This window comes from Semicossyphus pulcher, unplaced genomic scaffold, assembly GCF_022749685.1.
Source record: "Semicossyphus pulcher isolate SPU_LCO1_2020_fin unplaced genomic scaffold, fSemPul1.0.p SCAF_6, whole genome shotgun sequence".
NCBI lineage: Eukaryota > Metazoa > Chordata > Actinopteri > Labriformes > Labridae > Semicossyphus > Semicossyphus pulcher.
In genome coordinates this window covers 28686602-28708772 of record NW_027211737.1, presented here as the reverse complement: position 1 = coordinate 28708772, position 22171 = coordinate 28686602, and the positions used below count along the sequence as shown (strand labels likewise).

Genomic DNA, 22171 nt, shown 5'->3' with positions numbered 1-22171 from the left:
ACTTATATGCAATAGTATTGCATGGTTTTCTCTGCATGGCCAATTTAACATTTTATCAAAGTGGTAAGAGGTATATAGAGAAGGAAAAAGCTTAAGAAAAAGACCAAGAACAAAACAATAGACATGAACTAGACGTCCAGCTGGTTTTAAATCAAAGTTGATCTTTAATGACTGATACATGGTAACCTTGCAACACTCACTTATACATCCTAATATAAAATAAATTAAAACCATGAGCAAACATCGCACATCAGCATTTATGCTAACAGCTACTTAAAACAGAAAATAATTACAACTGTTAAGAGGTATTTTGCACACATACATTTAAAAGAAAATGAGAAAAGTGGAATGTTTAGTACCTTCAGTATTTTCTATTACTGGTATTCAGACTGCATCGGCAAGCAACAAATTCTTTATGCTTCATCGTTTATCATCATTTTTTGGGTAAGAGTGGCTTTTTTAGCAGATTGTGTTTTGTTGCGAGCCAGTATATTTTCTCCGCTGTCTTTTTTATTGTTCGTCCCTGCTGTATTAATGTCAGTAGTTCAACACAAAACCAGCAGTCAGAAGAGCACAATCAGTAGCTATCAGTATATTTCTACATGTACTGCATCCCTGCTCACATAGTAGACCTGCAACATCTATCTGATAATTAGAACCAAATCATGACTAGAGGATGCCTACGATGATCAACAAATGCAACACACTAGAATGTGAATATACATGTGGTAAGTGCCTATACATGGATAAAGGGTGCATAATTCAAAGAGATGTAAATTTTGAGTGTGTCTTGCAGAGTTGTGGATACAAAAAATGGTATGAAAGAAAAATTTGAGCGGCAGGTGCGCAGGATCACACTGGTAACCCCAGTGGTAGAAAGGAACATGTTTGACTGCCTATACAGCGAAGTTAAGTAATGGTTTGATAGCACAGCAGGTGAAAATAAGACGTGAGTAGCACTGGGACACTTTGTGTGTGTGACGTGACAGTGTGTCAAAATGTTGTCTCTGACCTGGGTGAAATAGTATGTGAAAATAATCTTAGTGTTTTTAACCTGCTTAAGATGAAGAACCACATAGATTTAATCAGTGAGTATCATTGTTACAGTTAAGTATCTCAGAGTCATTTTATTCAGCGTGTCTGTAAATGAGATCTTATCTGACTGTGTTTGAATAGATTTGACGTGGTTAACTCATCCGACACTAACAAATGTTTCACAGTAGTATTTCACCAAGGTCTGGTGTGTCTGAGCTCTTCAGGTTTCTGCCTTCTCCTTCTGCTTCTTGCTCTTTTTCAGGAACGACGGCGGCTTGAACTTCTTTTTCTTCTTGGACGGGGATTTGGAGGGCGAGCCCTCAGGGGTGCCACCTTGTGGTTTGGCGGGCGGAGCAGCAGGTGTGGAGGTGTCGTTGGTTGAGAGAGCCTTCATCCCTTTCTCCAGCTCCTCTGTTGTCTGCTTCTCCTCCTCACCTCCGTTCTGTATGGCTGGAGAATCGGGCTTCGCCTCTTCTGCTCAAAGTATTACAGAAAAAATAAGTATTTAGCAACGAGACGAAGAGCCTTGTGTTGGCTGGAGCTGCAAAAGCTACATGTTAGACAGGTCACAGCAGATGAACATGCTTGCTTAATGAGGAGTGGGTTGCCATACTGTTGTCTGTATTTACTATTGAGACAAGACCAAAGCACCAGATGTGTGCCATATGAATGAGTGTCACACAGAAAAGGACAGACAGACACACAGACAGATACAGAGGGAGAACAGATACAGTGGGTACAGTGACAGAAGGATTTCCCAACAAAAGGCGGAAATGTGGCAAATGATGATAAAACAATGACAGCAATGATAACAGGCTTGTACCAGACATTTTGACTTTCACAGGAGTAACTAATAAAAGATCTTTCATCTACTTGTAGCCATTTTCAGGCAATGTTGGCTCGCTGGCGGAGCTACGTCAGCTTCTATAAAAGCTTGTGCTGAACCTGGGCTTTCCTGCTTGGGCAAGTCATAATGTGTTTGATTAGAAAGATTCATTGCACATGCGAACACAACCTGACAACCTGTGTTGCTCCTCTAGGTATCATACCTTTTACATGTAAGTTATTAACATATTAACATCACTAGGACCAACAGAGGTGAATTATTTTAATTTCCAATCCACAGATCTTTAAGAGTTTGTCTTAAACTATAATACATTTTTCTTTCATTTGTAACATTGTTCATATAAAGCCCTGGTAATATTTCTCTGATGGGAAGTACATCTACTAAAGTACTGGGACAACTTTAAGGTACTTTAAGTATTCTAACATTGTGCTACTTTATACATCCACGCCACTACATTTCAGAGGGAGTAAAAGTATTTTGTTGCACATCTGGGAACTTAAAGTCGAGCTGAAACGGCATTTCGAGAGTATCTAGCTTCCGTATCGTGCCGTATTTCCGAGTGAAACAGGACGTGCAGGCGGGACATATCATTAGAGGGATTTGATTTGATCGTTGAGAAGTGGGCGTAGACAGACGTTCTCCACAGCGCAGTAGCTAGCTAACTGACCGAGCGTTCTTGGTGCTCTGCGGCTAAATGTTGCAGATTGATTGGTTCAAATTGTTTGGTTCTAACTTACGTAAGCACGCGTGAAATTTAGTTTTACCGGAAGAAAAAATGATCGGATTTTGATATAAGAACACGAAGAAATGGATTTACTGTATTTTTTTTGGCCTATATTGTCAAATAGATGCACAATATTACCGAGGATGTGATCGAAAAGGATGAAAATGACATTTTTCACGTTAGCATTTTTCAGATTCTGGTTTAACACACACAATAGATGTTAAAATATTTGTTATTAACCACCCAACACTTCAACCAACTACAGCAGTGAAAGGCTAGTTTACATAGAAATGCAAAAGTAGCAATAATCCTGCTTTTTGAGTACTTCTACTAAAATACTTCAAGTTCATTTTGCTGATAACTCTTCTGTTGTTTTATTCAGCTATGATTTGGAATGCAGCCCCTTAAATGTTGTCACATATTTATGTGTTTATATTTAGAGTGGATATTGTTCTGTAATCCATGGCTAGAATTACGACAGTTCATTACAACGTTTCACCGTTTGAGTTTCAGATGTGTAGAAAAGCGATGCTATTTGTTATCTTCCAGGCAAATCCTTTGAAAATCTATTGTGCAAATAAGCAGAAAAATGGCATTAGATGGCCCAGCTGTTTCTGAATGTGTGTTTTAACTAAATAGAGACAGTATCAGCTGCAGATGAGGAGGTGCAACACAGTCGTCAGGGAGCGTTTGAAGCATGAGAGGGTGGAAGCAGCACTGAGTCACACATGAGATCATGTGGAGCTTGTAGCAGGCTGCAGCTCAGGTACACAGTGTGCGAGGCGAGCAGGGCAGACAGTCAGCGCTCTGCAAAGCCTCACCTGAGAGGGGAGGGTGGCTGGGCGAAGTGCCCTTTGTGGGGGAGGTAGCAGGGGAAGACTCCTTGTCATCTGCCACCTCCTCCCCTACGTACACAAACACAGAGATACACAGAGATACACAGTGATGGACAGTGAGAGTTCAGCTGCGCAGGAAGTGATATTAGTAAGACAAAGAGAAGTGAACACAGTTTACAAGACACAGTCACGAGTGTATAGAATTTGCTAAAGGCGGCTGTGTGTAGCAAGTTAGCTCCCTAATGCCTGTTAGAGAATTTAATAAGGTAAGTAAAGGACATCCTCTCACAGCATCTATACTTGATTGATAATTCAGGTGGGATGAGTTGAATCTGAAATTGAAGGCGTACATTGGCATTTAAAACACTCCACACAGCACCTTTTAGATGGTTAGAAGACAGTATGCAATGCATTGTTAGTGAAACTGAGTGGTAGTATATTAAGCGGCCTTTACTGCACTATGTAGCCAGGACTATGCAAGCATCCCTACGGCACCAGTTACACCACATTTACGAGACGAAATAATACATCAACATGAAATAACACAGTGGTCTATTAAGGTGCATTGTGTCCTTAAATAAAAATAGAAATAGAACGGTCATAAGTTAACTTGCTAACAAGCTAGCAAACACGTTTAGCAGCAGCCTTTATCGTTAGCTACTTAGCTACGTTTCTTCATGACACTTCAGTCAGATTACTCTGAGCCATGTTGGATAACCCAACCTCTGTGGCGAACACCCCAAAGGGAGCAAATCTCTTCCATCATCCAGCGGAAGGTCTTCTGAGAGAAGTGGCGGCTATTATGACAGCAGGTTAATGCCCGTGGTTATTTATTTATTTATTTAACTTTAGATTGTTTCTATTATGTGACTGCTTAAAGGATAATTGTAATTAAGACATAGACAGATACTGTATGACTATAAAAGGTGGTGTAACTGTAAACTTAATGTTATAAAAGGAAACTGAGTTGAGTTGTAATCATACCATCGGTCCCTCCGTCCTGTTTCCTCTGCACCTCCTTGCGGTACTCATCCAGCTCCTGGTCTGTCAGCTGGTTGAAGGGGTTGGGAGGTTCTGGCTCTGGTGGGAGTTTTGGTGGGCTGACTGGAGACTAAAAAAAGAAGAGACACAAAACCACAGCTTTCAACTCGAGAGGAGGACTCGGAGAGGAGAAGATGGTGATGTTTGACACGATGTGCAACTGCAGCTTACCGGAGGACTGTCAACTGTTATTACACTCGCGAGGACTTGGGACTGCGGTCCAGCTGTCTTCATGTCCTGGCGATTCTGCTGCCGAATCTGAGGAGAGAAAAATTATTGGTTAACATCTGATCATGTGAAGCTGAGCAGAAGGCAAAGAAAGGGATTGTGGGAGACAGAAAAGGCCTAACCTTGTTTCGTGTCTCGATCACCTCTTGAGGGTTGGTGAAAAGAGGCACAAACTGGTTTGGGTTCTCTATCTTGATGGCTGTGCTGCCAGCTTGTGTCATTTCTTCTGCCTTCAACCACTAAGAGAAGAAAAACAACATCAAAACATATGAAAATCCACTTTACAAGAAAATTAACCAGATTTTTATTAATATATCCAAGATGCAGAGGACCGTCTGGATTATAGCTTCATTAAAAATGTACTTTTTCCATCTTTGAAAAGTATGTTTTTTTTAAATCAAGGAGCCTTGACAGTGTGTATCTTTGTCCACCAGAGGGCAGACTGTGCACTGCAGTAGTCATCACAGAGCAGTGGGCTTTCCCCTGCAATGCAGAGAAGAGGAGAGAGAGGAGGGTGGGAGGGACTGAGGAGGAGAGAAAACAGAAAGGGAGAGATAAGCTCCTCCCACTGATGTAAGGCAACCAGTCTCAGGTTGTTTTTGTCTCTAAAGGACTCATCACTGCAGCTCTGCTGCTTCTTTCCTCCAAGGTGCATAGAAAACACACACCGCACAGTGCACATGAGCCTCCACAGGAATCAGAGAGAGAACTGTTGATTTAAGATACAGAAACAGCTCTGGTCGATTGCCCATCAAACACTTTCTTTTCAAATCATTAGAAAGATGGTGGGTTGAGAACTCTGTTGCTATGTCCGTCTCTTTCTTGCATCAGTCATCATCACAACGTGGCGTCACACATGTGCATGATTTAAGCCCTTTCCTCCTCAGAGCTCACTAATCTCCCTCCTGGTCCTGATCTCTCTGCTCTCCAGCTTCTTTAAATATATTTTAAACCTTCATATCACTGCAGGTTCGTGCCGATCGCTGCCTCTTCGAGCAAGAATCATTCACAACTTTAAGGTCATGACGCCCATAATATCGAATCATCGGTATAACTTTGTGATGAACTATTAGTGACAGTTAAGGGTGATAAAAATAGAACAACTCCTCCAATAGTGTGATCTGTTGTGATTCAGAGAGGCTCACAGTGGTGCGCTGGTGTCCCGGGCTGGCCTGCTCCTGGCTGACTTTTTGGTAGGTGTTTGGGGTGTTAAGCCACCGGGTCCTCTCCTGCTGCTGGCGCTGGGCAAACGGGTGCTGCCTCAGAGCTGGGTGAACTCCGTCATCATCAAACTGGTAAAAAGTGGTGGCGGTTGCTGGCACCTCCACCTCTCTCCTTGTCCTCGATCGCTCCAGCAGCACGGGGAAACGGTAGGCGTAGCCTGTACGGTAGCCCTGAAATACAAGAGGGGAAAGAAGCTTTAGGATGCACACGAATGGAATGATGCAGAAAGCAGGCGCGTAACCACTGCTATTACACACTTCTGCAGCATAAATTGGTAGCTGCTGTGTTATGCAGAAGTCAGTGTGGTTCGTAGTCGTATTCCACTGAACAAGTGTATCTGCTGTTTGGTTATTTGCTTTACATTAAAAGCCTTTCATCTGGTTACCAATGGAAGGCTTTTATGTCTTTATTGTAAAGAAGCTACAGGAAATGTAGCACTTAGCGTCATCACACTTACGCTGCGTTCACAAGATATAATATGACAGATGGGAAAGTTCCTCATGTTTACGATAAGCAAGCGTTCACATCACGAGACAACTGTAGGATTTCAATGTGGGCTGTGTAAGGGCCCGATCAGACAGAACGCGCTTTGCAGGCTGTGAAACGCGAGGCGCACCGCACTGCCTTTTTTGTGGAAGTAAACACCCGATCAGACAGAGCGCGTTTTAGCAGCTGGGGGCGGCTTTTTTTCCCTACTGTTGTTAAGGCAACCACTGAATCATTAGCTATCATTAACCTAACCGTTATATTGTAAACCGACAGAAGGCCCGCCTCTCCTTTCATCTGACTGGACGATGAGAAAAAACGCCCATGACGTCGGGCGCTTTTCTGCTTTGAGTTGAAGTTTTTTCAACTCGAGGCGCTCGGAGCGTTTCCTGAAAAACGCGAGGCGCACAGAGCGGAAAAAAGCGAGGCGCTCTGCAGAAAAGCAGTGCGCAAAAAGCCTCTCATTGAAAACAATAACAAAAAAGCCCCCAGCTGCTAAAACGCGTCCTGTCTGATCGGCCCTAAGGGTTAAAAACATTAAACAGAGACACAGCACTACATCCAGTACATCTAAATTTACTAATAGAACGTTAGCTGATGCGAGGCATTCATATTTTTTTGTCTTTTTAACACTTTCATGATGCACTAGGCTGGAAAATATTGTAACCTTCAAAAATCACCATGTTGACATGAATAGTATTTGCTATTAATACATAAGTAATTACGTTAACTTCCAGGGACGCAAATCACAGGTTTCATTGGTATATTAAATTTGCTGATATCACAAACTGAATACAGTTTCCATTCAATTCAATTCAGGGGTCTGCAATGATATGAGACAGGATTAAAGGCCCATAAACACACAGAACAGAGTCTGATGACGGGACATGAGAATTTCAAAATAAAAGCACAAGTTAAAGATAACAATATTAATCAATGGATGGACTACTAACCTCTAATAGCATCTTACTAATAATTTTCAATGAAAGTTTATCTACATCGAAAGGTATTGACATTTCTGGTGCTTTATATTAGTGAATAGGGTGGAGGAGGAGTGGTAACAGAAGCAGCCTCCACAGTGAGCTGGTACGAGCTGCAGCTGATCGACCTCCTGCAGTTTGTGTGAATCAACACACCTCCCACACACATCAAGGTGAGTAACCTTTTAGCGTGACAACATTTTAATTTGAGCTAATTTAATGTGGGGTAATCTTTCATTCGACATGGCTGCTTGATACCTTCCAAAATCTATGCTCCATGTCGTTCATGCTCCTGATCAAGATACCAATGTTTAGTAGCCTTATAATAACTTAGTTCATGTTGATGTTCATGTGTAAAATTGTTAAAGATTGATGAATCCTCCAGAATCATTGCACACATGATTGTGTTCAGCATACCTGTAATCGTTACTTACCAAGTTATCCAGTGTTCTCATGAGAGCTTCGAACTCATGCTCCCCGATGCGACTCTTGTGCAGCGGTCCAAAGGTGGAGCCAGCCCAGCCCACGGTGCCGGCTATGTTTGGTTTATGGACGGCGCGGTCCAGCAGGATCAGGTTCTGCTCACCGCCTGCACTGCACAAAGCCGTCACCTGGAGTAAACAAACCCAACAACAAACACAGGGTTAACTGCCGCTTCTCTACGTTGTTATTCAGGAAAAAACTTCAGATCAGTTTACAACATAGTTTTACCTCACACACACACACATTTAAATGCAGCGCAGTGTCTTAGTCCATGTTAACCATAACAACTGTGAGAAGGGGAAATATAACACATTATCCTCCATGACCTTCCCTATGGGCGACTGTTGGTCCTGTAGGACTACTGCAGTGTCTTTTGGCACGCCACACTCCTGTACTGTAATATACTGCAGTGCAGAGCTACTGGCTGTATTACAGAGAAAGGGTAGCAAAGGAAGGGCGAGTGCCCAGCTGTATCTACATTATATGCACATGCAAGCTCACTCACACGTGCAGTGTAGGGTGTGTATGTGTGTGTGTGTGTATTACCTGGATCTGACAGGCAGCCTGGATGTGATAGATGGTGTAGAAGGCCTCCTCCACAGACTCCCCCAGAGCCACAATGCCATGATTCCTCAGCACCAGAACCTGCACATCATGAAACCAACATTTACACCAAACAAACACACCTCTATAATCTTTATAAAAGCTGCATGTTATTGAGAAATGTCACTGTGAATGAGAAGGCAAACTAAGATGACCTCCCAGGGTTAGTCACCACGCAGCAGCAGGAGCTTCAATAATTAATCCACTGCAAAACCAAGATTGCCTTATTTCCTCTCTTTATCCATTCATAAAGCTGAAACAACCCACATGGGAGGCGCACGAGCAATAACCGCTGACTCAGGCGATGATATTCGAGTGTCAGATTCACAGCCTTTTCTTCCTCTGCAGTCTGCTCACCTTACAGGTCGGCCCCAGGCTCTTCTGCAGCTCCACTCGGTCCTCCTCCTCATCCATCACTCCATTGTAGTCGTAATAAGCCACATCCCCGACCAGCAGAGCCTCATGGGAGAGCGGCAGGAGGCCGCACTTCATAGCTGACACCTGGACACAGTTGGCTTTTAGTCGGTGTTGCAAAGGACATGAAACACTCTTGTACTGAGAATGTTCAAGTTGCTATGCCCTTCGCACGCTGCACTGTGACAACGTTATAGGACTCAGATGATTAAATTTTTTAAGCTTTAGAGGTGCTAAAGTATGACAAAAAAGATCTAAAATGTGTATATTTGGAAGTTAATAAAATCCCTGATTCTTCCTCATGTATCTGGATGTGAGCAGCAGTCGTGTAAAGGTGTCTCTTCTAACAGAAGAAGGCAGAGCTGCAAGCTAACGCCGACCTCTCTCCTGGCACGAAGCCGGGCTGACTCACCGCGGCCGTGGCCGGTGTGTGGAGGTGAAGCAGGCAGCGAACATCAGGCCGGGCCGAGTAGATGGCCGAGTGTAGGCTGAACTTATCCGTGTCCACGCCGAGGTTGGTGCTGCCCTTCTCCACCACCTCACCCAGGATGTTCACCTTTACCTAGAAAACAAACAGCACATATCTCGATGTGTCACTCAGGCTACGTCCGCACTAACCTGTTTTTTCTTTTAAAACTTATGCTACTTCTAAGCGTCCACACTCCTCCTACTCCTGAGACTTCTGGAAACATTGCTGAACCCTTTCTTTGTTTGAATTTTCTGAGAGAGAGTCAATGTTACGGATGGCGGGTGGGAGGGAGTTCGAGAGGTGGGGGGCAGAGCAGCTGAAGGCTCTAGAGCCTGTGATGGTCAGGCGGGCGAGTGGTGCAGTGAGGTGAGTGGACGAAGAAGACCTGAGAGTGCAGGTGGGTGTGTTGATGTGCAGGAGTTCAGAGAGATACAGAGGAGCGAAGTTATGGACGGCCTTAAAAGTGAGGAGCAGAATCTTGAATTGATGTGATGTTTGAGCCAGTGAAGCTGCTGAAGGACGGGAGTGATGTGATTAATGGACCGGGGGGTTCTGGTGATGATGCGAGCGGCAGAGCTCTGGACCAGCTGATGTTTATGGAGGGACTTAAGAGAGAAGGGGATTGCAGTAATCAATGCGGGACGGAGCTGCTGTTGGGTGTGAGGGATGAGCGGAGGCGATTAATGTTACGTAGATGGAAGTGTGCAGACCGAGTGGGATTAGTGATGTGAAAGACTAAGTGATCAATCAGTTCATAGAATAAAACACAATATATATAAATATTTAAGTGATTTAAATAATGTATTAATTATCAATAATAATGCAAGAATACATAATACTGACATAAACCAATTAAATAATCACAACGACATCGTGCCAATGTATCATTGTTTTACTGATCAGTTATATAACAAAGCTGTTGTGAAAATCCGGTCATCAGTGAAAAATCTTGGTGTAATATTTGATGACGGGCTGTAATTATATCGCCAGGTCAGTTCGGCCGTGAAAAACAGCTTTTTCCATTTGAGGATTTCATCGAAAGTTAAAGGGTACCTGCCACGTAAAGATCTTGAGAGTGTAATCCATGCTTTTATTAACACGCGACTAGATTACTGTAACTCATTGTATTTTGGCCTGGACCACTCACTCTTGCACCGCCTGCAGCTGGTACAAAATGCAGCTAGCCCCCCAGTACTTGACTGAGCTCCTCCGTATCCATGCCTCTGCCAAAACTTTGAGATCCTCAAATCAACTACTACTGGTCACCCCAAAAATGAGGCTAAAAACCAAAGGTGACCGAGCCTTTGTGGCGGCGGCCCCTAGGCTCTGGAACAACCTGCCTTTGCACATCCGCTCTGCGGGATTGATTGAGGTTTTTAAATCCTCTCTTAAAACACACCTCTTCTCCCTGGCTTTTAATCAAGTTTAAGTGGACCTCTGGCAAATGTATTTTAGTATTTATGTTATTTATTGTATTGTTTAATTTATTTATTGTAATTGCTGCATTGTATGGGTCCCTGCTTTTAATCCGTACAGCACTTTGGTCAACCCCGGTTGTTTAAAATGTGCTCTACAAATAAAGTTTGAGTTGAGTTGAGTTGAAAAATAAATGGTTTTATGATCTGCTTGTTCTCTGCTTCACTTTGTAAACTCTTGTTTTTAAAGGTGCTATATAAATAAAGTTATTATTATTATTATTATGTTAACATTAGGCGGCTTAATGTACTTACATAGCGCCAAATGAACATACACTCACAGACAGCTAAGTAAGCATACCTGTACAATCTAATGCAATCCAATACAACTGTTCTAAAATAAAGTAGACTTTCATAATGGAAATCATATTCAGTTAGGTTGCTGATGTCATGTAGTTGTTTAGGAAGGAGTGGTATTAAGCATTATATTCAAAGGTGTTTCAAATGTTATCCAGTATTAAATATATGAAGCGCAAGTGCAACACCTTGAACTACGATCTCAGTAATAATCACATAATTGACTCTACACCATCCTGACACCCCGAACAAAACCTGAACATTATAGACTTTGTTAGGGTATAATGAATGGCTGAGCTCTTTAATTAAATTGCATTAGATTGTGGCCATTGAGTGTATGTGTAACATATATCCTGACCGTGATTAGTCTTACTCACCAGACTGGATCCGGTCACCTCACTGTAAGCCAGGCCGTCCGGGAGAACCAGGAAGTGTTCCTGCTCTTTGCTAACACGCAGCTGTCGGGGAGGAGGAGGACGTTAGTAAAGACAGATGATGCAAGTCAAGCTCAAGTCAGCTCATTACAAATATGAGCCACACTTCTCCTGATGACCCGAGCTGATCTCATGGTGAAATCTAACCATCAACAGCCAGTAAGATGACTTGAAAACAGGATAAAGTGAGGAGTTTAATTTGAAAAGAGAGTGAAGCTCACAGTGAGACAGGTGCGACTGATCTGGACCCAGCCGAAGAGGTCAAACAGGCGATGGGTGCTGGCCAGCTTGCAGCGCATCAGCCGCTCCCCCTTCACCATGCTGCCGGGCTCCCAGCCGTGCAGGTCATTGATGGGTGTCACCATCATCATGTCTGTGGGAGGAAGAGGAAACCAGAGAGAGCGCATTAAGGATGACGGTCTGTATTAAAACAAGATTTCAACATAAGGAAAATGGTAATGGTGGATAACGTCTTGTGTGGACTTGTTTTTATCCTGTAGCTTTAACCATGCATGCTCTTTTGTGACAAAAGTTACAATTTATTTGCAATGAGCCTTAAGCGAGAATTTTATTGTATCTCTGAAAAGCAGCCCCTCTCCCTGATGAGGCAGGCAACTGGAATATTTACCATTATCATTATGAATACATGGACTCAGCGAACTCGTATCATCCCTTGCATGGCTGTGCTAATGTTTAACCTGAGCAGAGGAATAATCAATAATTGCAAACCTCTGTGGGTTTTCTGATAGTTATTAGCAATAAATAGCTTGCCGTCCATACTCTCCTGCCTTTCTCAGCGAGCAGATGATGCTCCGTGTGAGAGTTACAAAACTTTTCCTCCCAGCTTACACACTCTGGTGTGCCAGTGAAACAGTACCAACAAAAGCAGGCTCAGCATATTTAATTTAATATTATCATTTGAATGCAGCCACTGGCGTACATCATCAGGTCAGCCAACTTATTAAAGGACAGGACGACAGAGGGGGGAAATCTGTATTATTTAAACTAGTTCATATGATCTATATCCTGTTCAAGAATGAAAGGAACAGCAGTGACTGTAATTTACACTTCTTTTATTGCATCAAAGGCCAGGTGAACAAGAGAACACCTGGTTGAGAACCTTAATCAGGCTCATGCTTCCATAAACCAATCAAACTAATCATAGGACACCAAAGCTAACAATTACATGAGTCACTTGGATTCTGGCACTTCCTCAAAACTCACTTGTGACTTTCTGCGTCTGCTGAGCAAATGTGTCCCTGGCAAACTTTGTTTGTGTGGCTAACAAGGTTACAAACGCTAACAGTGAAGCAGATAAGTATTCCTGGACAAACTTCCATAGAAAAAATAAGGTGATTATCTGCAGACGAGTTAAAGTCGATGTGAAAGGAAAAATGTCATTTTAATCCTTTTAGATCACATCCCCGGTAATTTGTGCATCTATTTGAAAATATAGGCCAAAAAAAATACACAAAATCAATTTCTTCGTATTCTTGTATCAAAATCCGATCATTTTTTCTTCCGGTAAAACTAAATTTCACGCTTGCTTACGTAAGTTAGCACCAAACAATTTCAACCAATCAATCTGCAACATTTAGCCGCAGAGCACCAAGAACGCTCGGTCAGTTAGCTAGCTACTGCGCTGTAGAGAACGTCTGTCTACACCCACTTCTCAACGATCAAATCAAATCCCTCTAATGATATGTCCCGCCTGCACGTCCTGTTTCACTCGGAAAACACGTCACGATACGGAAGCTAGATACTCTAGAAATGCCGTTTCAGCTCGACTTTAAGACTTGCAAAGTGAATTTTAAAGGTCGAGTCAATTTCGCTCTGGGCTGTTTTAACTTGGGCAGAAATGTGTGCTTTTTCAAATGCTTTATGATTCCAATGAATAAATGTATAGAAATAAAGGGGGTTTTATTAATATTGAGACATGTGTGTGTACATACTAGAAGGGGAGACAGGCAGGGCGGCCGGAGAGCCATGCGAGGCCATGAAATCAGCCAGCTGTCTCAGAGCCCACAGGTTGGAGGAGCTGCCACCCTTCTTCATCTGTTCCTGGATCAGCACATCCAGCTCCTCCCTGAATGACTACACACACACAGACAGAGAAGTTAATATATTATAACACATACATGTACACAGACCACGCATCATAAAGAGTGTCAGTGTCTTAGTAATGGTCTGATAAAGCCTCTATGTGTAGAATCACATAAAGCTGCATGGGGGCTTTGAACTCATACGCTCATTAACAAACTCATTCACACCACAGGAGTGAGGGTGAGTAAATAAATTTAATGAGTCAGCCTCTCGTAATGAGTCTTTTCACTGCATGGTCCCCCTCTGCCTCCACACACGACTCCATCAGGCTTCATGTAGCCTTCTTGTTGCCCTTCCATATGCACAGACATACAGAGTCAGGCACTCAGAACAGGCTCCAGCACTGACTGCTGCCCGAGCTGTCAAGTGGCATTGGAGAAGAGATTAATTGTAATGTGAGGAGATAACCACATCTAGAGGAGAGGAGGCAGAGAAGGAGAAAGAAAGAGGAAAAAGTCTGAGACAATAAATCACACACACAGAGAAACGGTCGGCTCACCGGACTCTGCAGGAGGCTGGAGATGCGTTTCTTGTGCTGGGGTCCGGAGCCGGGTGTGGAGTGCTGAGGAGACGGGAGGCTCTCAGGGACCCCATCGCTGGGGCTGCGCTGCACCGGGGTGCTTTTGGGGGTCGGGGACTTGCTCATCTTCAACTGTTTTGCGATTTACAACCAAGCGTGGGTGGGGAGAGCTGTAAAGAGAGAGTGGCAATATTAGCAATGCTGCTTAGATAGCACTCTATACTGCCAGTACAATCAAATAAAGTAACTACTCCGATGAGATTAAACAAGATGGTGGAAGAAGAAGAAAAAGGTTAGATTTTGACTTCTTAATTATTATGCTGCTTTTCCTTTTATTTCCAAGAAGTAGATCAGAAGATTCACACAACTCTCAAGTCTGTGTCAAAATTATGGAGCCACGGCTAGCAGTTGGTTAGCCTAGCATAGCACAACGGTTGGTGGAGGCAGGAAGTAAACAGCTATGAGGGATGATTAAAAATGCCAACTTGCAATTTTATGGAAGCAGGCTACATCTCTGTCCGGACCAGAAACTTACAGGCCGTGGACCAGTGCAAAGCGTAGAGCATCAAACATTGATTTTAATGGTGTTTGGCGATGGACATGGCGAAGGCTAGGTGTGGCTGGGTGTTCTCTCACTCTCTACTTTGCAGCACACACTGACAACATCAACCACACTGATGACATCAGATGAAAAGGTACAGGTGTCCTGAAGCCAGCATTAAGCCTGAGTATGGATTCTTAAACTTCCAAGTCACCCATACCAACTGCAATTTAGTGGTTTAATGTGGCAGTAAGTCAGTAGAGGCCATTTAGAAGAAGGGAACATTATAGTAAGCTTCAGCACAGTCAGACTGAGGACAGAGAGAGAGAACAGGACATTGGCCTGAAGGCCCATCGTGACGCATCATGAATCAGAAAAGCATATAAATCCCATGCACTCCCACTTATTGGAATAATGGAGTAAGTCATGGCAACTGGACGGGCCCTTCCTTGTGGCAGGTTCTTCAGACAATAAGAGTGCCGACAAACCGACTAACAATGCTAACACAGCATGCAACAAGCTGGATACAAAGAGTTGAGCCTTCTCCTGGCACTGTGTTGCTCCACCTTGGACAGAGTTTATTTGAAGACAGATTATTTTAAAATATCTTTCAATCCATCAGTTGCTGCTCATAACCATGTTTGAAATTAACAGAGTGAATGTACTGTAGAGCAGGGGTGGGTATGATTTAAAGATTAAAGAGCTGATATAATAGAAATAATCCTGAGGTTAAAATAAAAATCATGGCTTATCTGAAGAAATGTAAGTGCAGTGAGCAGAATATTCTCAGATCCTCCTGAGCCTGTGCTCACAAGAGTCTCCAAAAGCCCTGCTGAGAGGATCTAGTGGTGCACTACAGTCCAGAGGTAGTTAGACACTATGAAGAGATCCAGCACAGATGATCAAATATTAAATATCTGTCAGTTCAATCAATATGCTCACTTCTGTACAAAAAAAACTCCAAGCAAATCCATTTGTATCTTGCATTAACATCAAAGCTGAGCTTCCTCTTGCAGCGACAAAAATAAACAATATATCAAACTGAACATTAAGCCCTGATTTCTGTCTATTTTCAAACGGCAGCATTGAGATGAAAAACCTACCCTCACATTAAGGATGCTGTATCCCTCAGGGCACCGGCCGGGGGAAATGCAGAGCTATAGCAAATGGAGCATTAGCAGTAAGAGCTCACGTGCAGACAGCAGAGTCAGAACCGCCAACAGGAAGTTAGCTTGTGATACGGCTCGGTAATTGGAGAAAGAGTAAAGAGTTACCGTAAGGATCTTCAGAAAAGAGCTAGCCCCACCCCGAATGAAAAATACTCAACTCCAGCACAGGCACAAGTTCGACGCACGCACACACACAGACAAACAGATGCATACACACAGCGCTGCAGGGAGCAGATAAGGTCCCAAATACACCACACCCTCTCTCATGTCACTAACTGGCTCAGTAACATACGTACTCAACTACTTGCCCCACAATAACATGACAGTCCTAAACCTCGTGTCTCCAACATGCAGAGAAAGTTACATCAGATCCTTTTGACTCACTCTGTCTCATTGCGCTGCATGTGAAAAAAGCCGACAGATTACGAAACCTTTAATGGACTTTCTGGATAAAACTGCACTTCATCCTGACAACGCTCACAAGCACTGAAACATTATAATGCCATTCACTAAAGCAGGAACAAACTCCTCAAATATGCACTGACATACAGGCATTATGTTGTTTGCCTGACAAACTTCTCCCAGACCAGAACAACTATATTTAGATAGTAAAGGAAATCCTGCTCTGTTACACTTGGTATTAAAAATAAAAAAAGATGTGTCACTTTTTGCACATTAATTTGAATCTGACTCATGATATTCAAATGTATTCAGATGGATGTCATTAACAAATTTCCTATTTTAGAATAAGCAGCGACCACTCTCTATAAGCCTTAATTTGAGGCAGCAGCTCCCTCTCTCTCTTTTACTCACAATAGATTTTGGTTCACAGTGAATTTGACTCTCTGTGGGGGTAGAGGGGGCCCAGCTGCTGACAGGCAGCAGACAGAAAGCCTCTCTCCTCAGGGAGGGCCCTAATGACTAAGGGGAGACATAGAGATCTGGCTGCTGGCCCACCGTCACTGCCTCCTCCTCCTCCTCCTCCACTTAATCCTCAGTCACACAGTGATGGCTGAACACTCAGCATCATTAACTCGCTTTTCTTTCATAAAATCTCAGGAAGTAGGGGAGCTGATTTCCTGCCATTCTCTGACCTTTTTACCATAATTAGAATTTCAGCAAAACTTGTACTTTTCTTTTATGAAAATTGTTTACCGTAACGCTCTTCAACAGAACATCACTCAACCCATTCGATGCTGCTGTGCACCTGCTGCTGCACTCTGAGATAAAAAGAAGTGAACTACAGCCTGATTGTGTTAGTTGCAGCTTCACATATACATGCCTGTATTGACCGCTGTAAATCTACCCACTCTCGGTGGTTTCAGGAGGTCTGAGTCTGAGCATCGACATCCAGCAGCTGAGAGGCAGAGCGGTATAATTACCTAAGAAGCTCTGGATTGATTTCCCCTGGCTTCCCTTTCATGAGGTTCATGTCATAATGGCCGGCCAGTGGATAACATCCAGTTATGTAACGGTTTAAAAAAAACAGCCTTTATGTGAAGTTTTTAAAAATAAAACAGCGCTGAATAATTATTGAAAATGTTTTTTCACATCCACCATTCTAAGACTCCATTATCATGTTAGTACTTGTTATCTAAACGCAGTGAAGCCCTTCATATTTGATTATTGATTATGCAAAACATGAGTTCCAAATACTGTACGAGTAAATTAAAAGGCTAAAAACACAATATTTTGTTGATCAAATTTATGATAATCTAACAAAACATTATGTTAGATTTAAACACGACTTGATGACAATAAAAAATGTAGAATACACTAGATATGCAAATGTACATTGTATTTTTACCCTCAATTTTCATACAATACTGTACATTAGCAGCCCTATTTCCATATTAGCTTGTTAGAGAATGAGTCCTCACTTTTCTGTAAGTATCTATCATGATTACTGCTGAGTTGCTGTATAATTTAAACTTAGATGCACTCTTTCTAAACATAATGTATATCCCAGACTTTTAATTTAAAAATCCTGCCTAAAACAGCACATCAAAAGACTCCTGTTATGGCATGTTTAAATATGCTACAAGGGCAATTTTGTTGTATTTAGCTCCAAAATAAATGGACTCATTACCATCGAGCAGACTGAGTGCTCTGGAGAAATGCTGCATACGCAAAATGAAAATGCATCAATGCATAAATGATGTAGAGTTAGAATACATTTTGTTGACTCTTTGCACGAGGACACTTCTCTCTCTACAGCCTCTAAAGACAAATTTGGCTTCCACCTCAGAGAATGGCGCAAAATGTAAATAAACAATATGTAAATAAACACTTATGGAAGAAGCAAGTGGACGAGCAACTGAAGGCCTAGTGAATGTGATGGAGTCCATCACGGTCAAGGGAGCTTTAAAGTTGTTCCTTACATATTAGCTAACTATTAACTACGTATTATTGTATTATTGGTCATGTGACAGAAACTGCTAAACGATAATGCAGTCTGACAAACTAAGATAGCTCATAGGCTTGATTAACAGAGCTTCAGCAGTGGCTTTAGATCATATCCCATTATTATTAACATTTATTTACTTGCCTTACAATCCATCTTTTGAATTTTGAACAACAAACTTGATATTAAGGTGTTCTGAACTTCAGTAAACAAACTTTTATTGGAAAAGGCAATCTCAGTTTCTATAGGTCGATTTATTTAGGGTTAATAAAAGGTTTGATTAATATAAGACACTATTTTAGTAATTAAAGACCCCTTATTTGCAATAGCAATGACTTCTTTACTGTTGTGGCTGTGCTGAATTCATCCTATAGGTCCTCTGTCTGCCATTGTGCAGTGGGAGATAGAAATCTGCAACCCCACTCCCTAACACGCGGTGCCACATGGGGGAGGAAGAGGAGGACAGGCCTATTGATCAGATAGTCATGTGAGTGCAGAGCTCCATATTGTGCATCTACAGCGCCATATTTCAACGTGAAAGCACAATATCGTTTTATGGGTTTTAGAATTCCTCCGTTCCGCCACCCGCCAGCGGCTCGCGCTCTGCATGGCTGCCTAGCAACACTCGCACGCGCTGCAGCCTCAGCACCAGCAGAGCGAGGATCTGCTAATGGCCACCAGCGAAATGCAGAGGCCAGCAGCGACGACACATCACTGCACGACTTTGCTCTGTGAATAACCTAGCGAACGCACGTCATATATCATGTGATATTCCTATTAAACAGAACACCTTATGATGTCCCGCATATTTATCGTAACACCACGTAGATCGAGCTCCTGTAAAATATGCGAAACGCCATCACTGGCACGCTAATGAGCGAGATTAGACCCTGCATGGCTAAAGCACTGCCATCACAGACTTGCACTCTCACTCTGAAAACACAACACAGGCTGCACATATGGGACCTTCCTCTCGGCACGAGCCTTTATCTAAAAGCACAATGAAGACATTGAAGCATGGGCAATATGGAGAGGGTGCTGTACGCCTAAAACTGCCCAAGTTCAATCAATTTAAACATGCACAACCTACAATCTATCTGTAAAAAGGGAACGGGATGCGACGTATGACCGACATGAAAATGGTAAACATCAGGCGGTAAGGACGGTGCAGTGTCAGACTGAGACATCATGCGCACACACCACTCATGCACGCGGCAGGGAGGACCCTGTGCTACGCCCAGCCATTTCACCATGATTGCCTTGTTCGACACAACTAAACACAAATGTTAGCAAGCAGTGTACTCACCTCAGTGCATCCTAAGGACGGTGTCCTCTGCGTGGGTGCGGCACACCCACAGCCCACGGCCGCCCTCAGGATACGCAGATGTGCTTAATTACAACAAATCTGTCAATGCTGGCTCGCGACACCAGGTTTCCTTTGTCAGACTAGTTCAGGGCCTCAGCTGATACCAAGTCAATGGACCCTGATGTGTTTCATCTCTCCGCGCGCCTGGACCAGCCCACTGCCACGCCTGTCCACAGCCTGACATCCAAAAAGGGCTCCCGCTAGTGCACTGTGATTTAATCTTAGCAGAGCACCTGGTTAATGTGTTTGTAAAGCTTACGTTCAGTCCTGCTGGATTTTGCGGTCTCCTAAAACGTTGTTTAGTTTTCTAGGCCCAGTTCTAGTCGAAAAACACTATAACACATCAAACAAGGCGCCTCCTGCTGGTCTAATGGAGAAGAGCATGTTCACTGTAAAATGTAGTCACGTGGTTTTGTCACATCTGTGTTACGAGTTAAGATTTACTGATAAGCAGTGATGGAAAAGTACTTTATATTTCCTCAAGCTCTGTACGTAAGTATAAGAAAGAGGTGGCCTACAGTACTTTACTTGAGTATGTAAATTTATACTTCTACTTTTTACTTGACTACATTTACATAACATATACAGCTGCTGCCACCTAAATTGATCAACATAAATTGCATAGAGTAAGATTATCCAAGGTAAATGCATTAGTAATAATAATCCAATTGTATAACATAATACTATTAAAGGTCCATTGTGCATAATGAGCACTTGTAAGTTTACATTTGTCTGAACGTGCTTGTGATCCTTTAACCGAGTACACAAACAGGCCTTCAAGTTGTTTAGGAATAGTGAGTATTGAGTATTCTTATATTATGGTATTGCTACTTTTTTTTAAATGGTAAATATTCAAACATTCTTCCATCACAGCAAATCGTGATTATTGACATAGCAAAAACATTTTATTTGGATTCTTTCCAGTTGGAATGGTGGGTCGTGACTGTGTTGAAAATCAGCCCTGAATGTGATGCTTTTAGCACGAGACAACTTGGCAAACGCATCATTCCAATATAAGAATAAAGTAAGAACATTAGAGCAGGATATGTGAAAAAAGTCTGCACCCTTAATACAAATTTAGTCCTTCAAAAGCCAGTTCAAGAAAGCTGTTTGATTCATAATTACAATCAAGTGTTTAAATTAATGACATGGCATCTATCGACTTAGAAAACATTGAAACCGTTTAAAGCAGAAATCAAGAAAATAAAACTGAAGCAGTCTGGAGGGTTTTATTTCAGGGCTGCCAAGGATACAGTTTGTTTTGTTTAAATGAAAATAAAAGCACACACATATGGACTCAAACAAAATTTGAATTTCAAAATTTAAATTAAATAAAATTGCATTTTCTTCAAGAACAATCCTTTTCTTCAAAGCAACAGGGCCCTAGAAATGAAACAAGAGTTACTTAATGAAAAGTGACACAAATATAAGACAGTTAGTAATTTAGCTTGTTGATAGAAATGACTTAAGTTATTTCCTCCCACCACCACACTGCACTGATGTGTTTAGTACTCCCTGACCTCCCTGAGTTCTGGTCACTAATGCACAAGAGCACGGCTACTTTGGTGTCCTGAGGAAGTTTGACGCCCCAAACTTCAAATGGTATAAAATACTTTTTTGCTGCCACACAATTCAGTGTTTTTATATATTACCTGCAGTTTTGCAACACAGGTATCCTGATTATAAGATTTGATATTGCAATAAAGATTGAGCTTACAATATGTTAGGATATGATGATAGGGTTGAACATTTAAAATTGCATACCTCAACTGCAATCGTCAAACTTTTATTGTCTAGAGCTGGAAAAAGAGAATAATTTGTTACCATTAGTTTATTGTAATGTTAAAGGGAAGTTTCTTCTTTTCTAGACGTTTCTCTCACTTTGTCTCCATCATTTGTGCTTCTGTCTCTCATTCCCTCCATTTCACGATGCTGCTGTTTGTCTGTCTGTCTGTCTCACATTAAACGCTGTGAGATTAGACGAGTAGGGCGAGCTAATTAAACTAAAGAGCGTGCAATATATGTTCATCAAAACATACCACTTTTTACCCTCCCGTCCCCTCTATTAAAATATATCGAATTTGTTTTTCAACCTGGACCTGAACACATCTCTCCTCTCCTCTCGTTTGTTGGCAAGAGCTCAGTGAGCAAGCGGTCGGGAAAGTAAGAGAGAGCAGCAGCATGACAAGCGGAGCAGTTTGAATGTGAAGGTGTCAATCTGGCAGTAGGCTTATACCTTACATTGTACCTGAAGCTACATTCAAAACTTTTGAGGCTCAAGCCAGCGCCCCCCCAGAACGTGGCACCCTAGGTGACTGCCTACATCGCCTATGCCTTGAGCCAGCCCTGCACGAGAGCACACAACTGAAACTACCCATGAGTGGAGCTGGTGATTGAACATTCAACCAGAAGAGGGCACTGTAACAATGCATTTGTGGGACAAATCAGTGGGAGTGTGTGTGTGTGTGTGTGTGTGTGTGTGTGTGTGTGTG

General features: G+C 42.4%; 1 protein-coding gene across 2 annotated transcripts; it reads right to left on the bottom strand.

Annotated features, from left to right (window-relative positions):
• Nucleotides 1-141: 141 nt before the first annotated feature.
• Nucleotides 142-19981, bottom strand: add2 (adducin 2 (beta)). 2 transcript variants are annotated; one of them, XM_069682986.1, is made up of 15 exons: nt 19620-19981; nt 14179-14369; nt 13529-13670; nt 11798-11949; nt 11520-11600; nt 9314-9463; nt 8845-8988; nt 8431-8529; nt 7836-8012; nt 5857-6105; nt 4834-4950; nt 4655-4741; nt 4427-4553; nt 3428-3511; nt 142-1509 (listed from the first exon to the last, which is right to left on the bottom strand). In XM_069682986.1, exons 2-15 carry the CDS (start codon nt 14323-14325, stop codon nt 1256-1258), a joined length of 2010 nt encoding a protein of 669 aa, XP_069539087.1. In that variant the 5' UTR covers nt 14326-14369; nt 19620-19981; the 3' UTR covers nt 142-1255. The 2 variants fall into 2 exon arrangements, with proteins under 2 accessions (XP_069539087.1, XP_069539088.1); XM_069682987.1 differs by lacking the exon at nt 3428-3511.
• Nucleotides 19982-22171: the final 2190 nt, after the last annotated feature.